This window comes from Mauremys reevesii, linkage group 4 (genome assembly GCF_016161935.1).
Source record: "Mauremys reevesii isolate NIE-2019 linkage group 4, ASM1616193v1, whole genome shotgun sequence".
In the NCBI taxonomy this organism is placed as follows: domain Eukaryota; kingdom Metazoa; phylum Chordata; order Testudines; family Geoemydidae; genus Mauremys; species Mauremys reevesii.
In genome coordinates, this window is record NC_052626.1 from 146,162,764 (window position 1) to 146,170,589 (window position 7,826).

General features: G+C 55.0%; 1 protein-coding gene across 1 annotated transcript; it reads right to left on the bottom strand.

The window, feature by feature from the left end:
* Positions 1 to 1,469: 1,469 nt before the first annotated feature.
* LOC120404080 (apoptosis-associated speck-like protein containing a CARD) lies at positions 1,470 to 4,846 on the bottom strand. The gene is made up of 3 exons (XM_039536088.1): positions 4,564 to 4,846; positions 2,289 to 2,348; positions 1,470 to 1,762 (listed from the first exon to the last, which is right to left on the bottom strand). Exons 1-3 carry the CDS (start codon positions 4,844 to 4,846, stop codon positions 1,470 to 1,472), a joined length of 636 nt encoding a protein of 211 aa, XP_039392022.1.
* Between the last annotated feature and the right edge of the window lie 2,980 nt (positions 4,847 to 7,826).

Below are 7,826 nucleotides of genomic sequence, written 5' to 3' on the forward strand. Positions count from 1 at the left end.
TGCTAGTTCTCCCTTGCACCTTATCTGGGCTCAAATAAACCTGGTTTTTGCTTCTCCACCTTGGTGTGTCAATTAGTGCTATGCACACCGGGCAACGAACCACTGTTGCTGTCGCCTCGGGCCTCTGTGCCGGCAACAGAGTCATGGCGGATGTTGACACTAATCCACAGGCTCAGTGGCCTGCTGAGGTGACTCAGTGTGGGGCTGGCATTAGCCACCTGGCGTTTCCACTCATCCCTCTGAATGTTCCTCAAGGCCCTCCCAAGGGTGATGGTGGGGGGATGTGCCCCACAGTTTAAAAACTCTGCCTTGAGGAAAGAGATTATAGTTACCTACCTTCAAGCTCATCAACAAGGGCTCTGTTTGTTTTCCACAGCACTTGGTAGAGCCGGTCCTTTTGCTTCCTCCCCCAGCTCGGCACCAGCTCATACAGCTTCTGCATTTTCTCCACATTGGATCTCCCTGCGCTGATGCTCTGGTATTGCTCAGGGGTTAGCGCGTGCCCCCGAAGTAGCTTCAGGACTCTGTCCACTTCTGAGACTTGCTGGATCAGCTTCTCTCGGTGCCGGTCAACAAAGTGTCGCCCTGGAGAGAGACATTTCATTAAGATAAATGGCAATTGCTGATTTTAGTGCTCCACAGAGTAGTGGGGGGCATGCAGGGCCTTGGCTCCACCTCCTCCCTGCCCCTGAAAACCTCTCCCAGAGTGAATTGTCCCCCAGAGTCACATGGAGAGCGATTCTGTGATTCCCCACCCCTGGCTGGGCCCTGCCCCTCTCTCTGGGACCAGGAGTTCCTTCTCTCCCCTCACCTGCTTCGTCACCACAAGGAATCCAGACCCTGAAAGAGACATGAGCAGGGATGGGGGCAAATGTCACTTATCCAACAAAGAAGGTAGGTGGTCCCAGGTAGAGAGGAAGGGGGGAGGTAAATACAACCCCACCATTTACTCTAGTTGCACCCCACACTGCCCGATTTACTTCACACCCCTGCCCTCTTTGGTTAAAGAGGCTGGATCTGGGGTTTTGGCCTGGGCCAAACTTCACCCCCTCCCATATCCTGGAGGGGTTAGAATCTGACTGAATGTTACAAATACCCCAACCTACATAACAAGCCAAAGCCCCAGGGACCCAATCCCCCAGTTAGGAGTGGGTGTGTAGCTCCTATGGATGGGAAGGGGAGCGGAACTGAGACCCAGCCAATAGGGCAATGTGCAGCCCAGCTCTGTGCTGTGCAACCAGAGCCGGCTCTGTCTGGAATGGACCCGACAGCACCAAATAATCTCAGCCCACGGAGCAAACGCTCCCACAGGCTCACTGCACATTATAGTGTCGTGGGGGTGGCGTAACAATCCGTGCCCAGCTCTGATGCTGCAGTGCTGGGCGAGGGATAAACAGCCAGAGAGGTGATCTAGTGTTACCCTCGGGATGGGATCAAGGTTCATGGGAAGCGGATTTCCCTGATGTCATTTATTTACCCTCCAGCTCTTCAACCAGGTCTCTTTTTGTTCTCTTCAGTGCCTGGTAGAGGTGGTCCTTCTGCCATTTGTCCCAGCTCGGCACCAGCTCGTACAGCTTCCGCATCTTCTCCTGGCTGGTTTTCTCAGCTCTGATTGTCTGGTACTGCTCATCGTTCAGTATGCATTTCACATATATGAAATCTCCTCTCGCGAAGTGATGCTGCCACTGCTGCCACTGCCGCCACTGCCACTGCCACTGCCGCTTCTGCAGCTGCCACCGCCACCGCTCGAAATAATATTTCTCTGAGGAGTCATTAAAAATAAATCCTGAACTAATGATTTTAGGGAACATGTTTTGTGGCACAGGGCAATGGATGGGGTAGTCACGTCCTCCCAACTTATCGTGCCTTTCCCCCAACTCTGCCTCCTCTGTGGCTGGGGAGGAAACAATTAAAAGATTTTTTCCTCTAAAGCTTCCTCCTCCTGTTGTGAATCCCAACTTAATGCTCACCTGGACCAAACCATTGTCTGTTCCCCTCCCCGCACTGCTGGTCCTGCCTGTTTTGATGTGGCCAGGATCAGATCCTGCAGGGGAGGAGGAAGACCAGAGGCTGCAGCGCTACCTCCTCCTGGGGGTGGGCACAAAGCAGAGAGGAGACACATATACACACAAACACAAACAGAATTAGGCAGACATGCACACTTTTAAGGGGGTTGTGACGCAGTAGGGACTGGGGCGGATTGACCTGGGAATGTCGTCTAGTTTTACTGGGACTGTCTGCATGGGGGATGGGAGAGCAGGGGGATGACTTTAATTGAGGGAAGGTACCTGAGCCTGTGACCTGAGCCAGGAAGGGGGTGAGGCAAGGCGAGACCTTTGCCCAGGAAACTGGACAAAGGAAGAGGGGGAGAGGAGGAGGGGGAGAGAGCCTGCTGGAGGGGTTTTGGTTTCAGTTTTGGGCTGGCTAGGAAGACGCAGGGAACCCCAAGTCTGGGGTCTAAGATCCTTGCCCCCCAGAGGGACCTCCTCTGGTTCCCAGACCATCCTCACCCTCACCTTTTTTTGGTTGCTTTTGCTGCTGTTTAGCTAGAGATCTGAGCAGGGTTTGGGGATGGATTATGCATTGAGGAGTCACCGTCACTCCCCCAGCTCCTGACCACATAGAGGGACATGCTGGGAACACTGTCTGTATTGGGGTGAGATGTGTGTGGCATTTGGCTGAGGAGAGCGGTAGGAATGTGGGGGGGTTGTGTAGGTATTTGGTAGGGTGAATAGCTGAGGATAGAGGGGTGAGTGCAGAGAGAGGGAAAGATCAAGGTTGGATGGGAACAAAGGTCTGGGAATCAAGGATTCATTACTGGGGATGGGGAGAGAGAATCTGATAATGCCGAGATACTAAGTGACTTGTGCTCTGCCAACACCTACAAGAGACAGAAAAGATGGGGAAGGAGGGAGAGAACATAGCACAGGGACAGACAGAATAAAAGGAATGAAGGGAGAGAAGCAGAAAGAGGGAAGGTTACTAATGTTCTCATAACTGTTGTTCTTGGAGGTGTGTTGCACACGTCCATTCCACTGTAGGTTTATGTGCACCCAGCTGTCAAAGATTCTTTCCCTCAGCGGTACCTGTCAGGATAGCAGGAGCACTCTCTGCGGCCTCACACCACTATGTGCGGGTACAAAGGGTGGAGCCACCCCCTACTCCCTCAGTTACTTCTTCCCGGAGAGATGAGTGTAGAGAGGGGAAGGAGGGCAGGTTGTGGAATAGCCACAGGCAACACATCTCAAAGAACAACAGGTGTGAGTCAGTTAGTAACCATTTCTTCTTCTTCTTCTTCAAGTGACTGCACATGCCTATTCCACTACATGTGACTCACAAGCAGTTCAAACTGGAGGTGGCTCGGAGGCTACTGGAACAGGGATTGGAGAATCACACAACTAATTCTGGCCTCATCCCTGGACTGGTGAGAGATGGCATAATGAGAATGAACGTATGGACTAATGACCACCCTGCAATACCCCCTCCAGTTTTATCCCACTCCTGCTAGTATAGCAGCAGGTCCATCCACCCCCCCACACACACACCTACCCACCATTGCTCTAGCTAATGACAGAGACAAGGTGGGTGAGTTAATATCTTTTATTGGACAAATTCTGTGGCCAACTAAGTCAGCCAAGCTTTCAAGCTCCACAGAACTGTGGGCTGAAGAACAGCTCCATGCAGCTCAAAGGCTGGTCACCCTCAGCAACAGAAGTTGGTCCAATAAAAGATATTACCTCACCCCCACTGTAGACTTGCAGACTCACCCCTGCAGCGCCTCCTGCTGGTGACTTCTGGGAATTAGCTCATTGCAGCCTCCAGACCGCCCTCTGCAGGCCAGTGATCCGCCTGTCCTCTGGCCCCCATGTCCCTCCCTGGACCCCAGTGCCCCATTTACCTGGGGTGCTGCCCCCTGGCAGTAACCCCTCCACTATGGGTCTCCCTTCCCTGGGGAACCCCCAACCCTCTATCTCCATCTTGCCTCTGTATCAGGCTACTGCCAGTCATTGTCTAGCCCCCATGCCCTGGGGCAGACGCCAGTGATGGCAGACGCCAGGGTGGGTTTGGACCTGCTGCCTTTGCCTACCCCTGGGCTGCCCTCTGCAACCCCCAGGACCAGTTGCCTGCTGCTAGGCCACAGCCTGGAACTTTCCAGCCTGTCCCAGCCCTGTGCCACTCAGGTACCCTGTCTCTAGCTCCCTGCAGCCAGGTCCATCTCCCACTACAGAGAGAGAGAGAGAGAGAGACTGATCCTTCTGGCTTCCCTGGCCTTCTTATAAGGCCCTGTTGCTCAGTTTGGGGCCTGGCCCCAGCTGCAGCCCCTTCCCCCAGTCAGCCAGGGTTTTACCTTGCCCAGCCCCAGACCTCTGCAGGGCTTTTCCAACCCCTCCAGGGCTGGAGCCAGTGGTCACCCTGCTACGCCCACCCTTGTGTCTCTAATGCCCTGGCACCAACAGGGTGACAACAGCACTGCAAACAGCTCTAGCCAGTATCCCACCTGTAAGAGGGAGGCTTCAGGGAAAGAGACAGACTGAGGGCCAGTCTCCCTGGCTCATTCCTTACCACGTTCCAGTGCATAAATGAATCTCTCGATTCTCTCTGCTAGGGCTCCCTGGTCGATGGCTCTCAGCACCTCCGCAGCCACCTCTGCCCCATAGTCCGTCCCATAGAAGAGGAGGAGCAGGTCCGTGAGGGCTGGAGGATCCGCATTTCTTAGGCTCCCAGAGGGGAGATGTTGGTGTCCCTCCTTAGGCTGGATTTCACTCAGTTTGTCCTTGAATCTCTGCAGCTCCCCTTCTCCCAGCTTTTCCAGGGTCTTCAGCAGTTTATTCTCGGCCCGCTCCATGCTGCCAGCACCACTTGAGATGGTTCATCAAAGAGACAGGAACTACCGAGACAGAGAAGGGCTGTTGCATCTGAGACAGAAACCAGCAGCAGGAAATTACTCATTGCTCAATTCCCCTCCTGGTTTGCTGGAGTGGTCTGAGCATGCCCAGCGACAGCTGGAAAATGCAGGAATTTGCTACTTAGGGTGTGGTCGGCACGCACAGGAGCTGAGCAGGCTCAGTAACATCTGCGAACGCCACTGCCCTTCACCCTCCCATCACTCGGCATGAGACTCTCTGTGGCCTGCTTTTTACAAGGGTTAAAAAAGGGCAAAGGGAGCCAATCGGAGGGGGGTGGCCAGGGTCTGAGCAGGGGGTGGGGAGTGTCAAGCTGGAGCCTGGGTTAGGATAGCGGCTGAAGGGTAAAATCAGGGATGGGGTGGAAGGAGCCGGGGTTAAGCCCAGGGGTGAGGTGCTGCAGAGGGTGACAGAGGGCAAAACCCTGGCACAGGCAGGGGGAGAGGGGGTAACAGTTACCCCGGTGGACTGAGACACCAGTGTTTGCAAAAATGGGAGGGGGGGCAGAGGAGCTTTTTTTGTTTCCCCTCAGACAGTACCTCTCAGCATGGGCTTCCCAGGGCTCCGTTCTTAAACGCACAAATAAGAGGCATAACATCTCCTGAAGGAATGAATAAAGCAATAATAACCTGTGTCGATTTGCTGCAAACTTTTCTTGGGAAGGTTCTTTTTCTCGTGTAATAAAGACACATAACACAACAGACTCTTCAGCATGTACATGATGGTCCTGACGATCCTCCAACATGGGGATTATTTGAAGTGTTAAATTTACCTTCTCTGGGACCAGGATTAGGATCACAGTTTTCTTCACATTTCCAAGAAAATCTCCTTTGCCTACATATGTAGGCACTATAACAATGTATTTCTCAGTTACCTGAGAAAAGAGACGGTTACTCACCGTAGTAACTGTTGTTCTTCGAGATGTATTGCTCCTATCTATTCCAGTCAGGTGTGCGCGCCGCGCGTGCATGGCTCTTCGGAACATTTTTACCCTAGCAACTCCGGCGGGCCGGCTGGCGCCCCCTGGAGTGGCGCCGCTATGGCGCCTGTTATATACCCCAGCCGGCCCGTCCGCTCCTCAGTTCCTTCTTGCCGGCTACTCCGACAGTGGGGAAGGAGGGCGGGTCTGGAATGGATAGGAGCAACACATCTCGAAGAACAATAGTTACTACGGTGAGTAACCGTCTCTTCTTCTTCGAGTGATTGCTCCTATGCATTCCAGTCAGGTGATTCCCAAGACTTACCTAGGCGGTGGGGTCGGAGTGAGACGTGGCGGTGTGTAAAACCGCGGAGCCGAAGGCTGCGTCGTCTCGAGACTGCTGCACCAACGCGTAGTGGGAGGCGAAGGTGTGGACAGAAGACCAGGTAGCCGCTCTACAGATGTCCTGGATGGGGACATGGGCCAGGAAGGCAGCCGACGAGGCTTGCGCCCTCGTGGAGTGAGCGGTGAGGCGGCATGCTGGCACGCGAGCAAGCTCGTAGCATGTGCGGATACATGCCGTCACCGAGGAGGAAATCCTTTGTGAGGAGACCAGCTCGCCCTTCATGCGGTCGGCGACTGCGATAAACAGCTGGGTCGAACGCCGGAAGGGTTTCGTCCGCTTGATGTAAAAGGCAAGGGACCTGCGGACGTCCAGGGTGTGAAGCTGTTGCTCCCAAGGGGAGGCGTGCGGCTTCGGGAAGAAGACCGGGAGGAAGATCTCCTGGTTGAGGTGGAAGGCCGACACCACCTTAGGGAGGAAGGCTGGATGTGGTCGAAGCTGCACCTTGTCTCCATGGAAGACGGTGTATGGTGGACCAACCGTTAGAGCCCGGAGCTCAGAGACTCGTCTCGCTGACGTAATTGTGACGAGGAAGGCTGTCTTCCAGGAGAGGTAGAGCAGAGAGCACGTGGCCAGAGGCTCGAAGGGCGGACCCATAAGCTTGGCCAGGACGAGGTTCAAATCCCAGGCTGGGGCAGGACACCGCACCGGCGGGTACAAGCGGTCCAGGCCTTTAAGGAAGCGGGAAACCATCTGGTTGGAGAAGATGGACCGACCTTCCACAGATGGACGAAAGGCAGACACTGCTGCCAGGTGTACCCTCAGGGAGGAGACCGCAAGACCTTGCTCCTTAAGGTACCAGAGGTAGTCCAGGATGGTAGGGACAGGGACTACGAATGGATTGAGTCCTCATTGGTCACACCAGAGCGCGAATCGCTTCCATTTTGCAAGGTAGGTGGAGCGAGTGGAAGGCTTTCTGCTCTCTAGCAGGATGTGCTGTACGGCCGCCGAACAGTCCCTCTCTGCGTGGGTCAACCACGCAGGTACCAGGCTGTAAGATGGAGGGACTGCAGGTTCGGATGGCGGAGTCTGCCGAAGTCCTGTGTGATGAGGTCCGGCCATAACGGAAGGGGGATGGGATCCCGAACGGAGAGCTCGAGGAGCAGGGTGTACCAATGCTGCCTCGGCCAGGCCGGAGCGACGAGTATGACGCGGGCCCTGTCCCTCCGAAGCTTCTGTAGCACTCGGTGTACGAGCGGGAACGGAGGGAAGGCGTAGAGGAGGTGATCCTTCCAGGAATAAAGGAAGGCGTCCGACAGGGAGCCCGGCGAGCGACCCTGGTACGAGCAGAACAGGTGGCACTTCCTGTTCGCCTTGGAGGCGAATAGGTCTATCCGGGGAAACCCCCACCTCCGGAAGATTGTGTGCACGACATCGGGACGGAGAGACCACTCGTGGGAGAGGAACGACCTGCTGAGATGGTCGGCCAGCGTGTTCTGCACTCCCGGAAGAAAGGACGCTTCCAGGTGAATCGAGTGGGTCACGCAGAAGTCCCACAGGAGCATCGCTTCCTTGCAGAGGAGGGAGGAGCGGGCTCCGCCCTGCTTGTTCACGTAGAACATCGCCGTCGTGTTGTCCGTGAACACTGTCACGCAGTGGC

Excerpts from the sequence above, each read along its gene's own strand:
- LOC120404080 (XM_039536088.1), bottom strand. The coding sequence starts at position 4,846 with ATGGAGCGGGCCGAGAATAAACTGCTGAAGACCCTGGAAAAGCTGGGA. Across the intron at positions 2,349-4,563 it reads CATTTATGCACTGGAACGTG|TTTCCTGGGCAAAGGTCTCG; the intron begins GTAAGGAATGAG and ends TCCTTTGTCCAG. Across the intron at positions 1,763-2,288 it reads GGCTCAGGTCACAGGCTCAG|AGAAATATTATTTCGAGCGG; the intron begins GTACCTTCCCTC and ends ATGACTCCTCAG.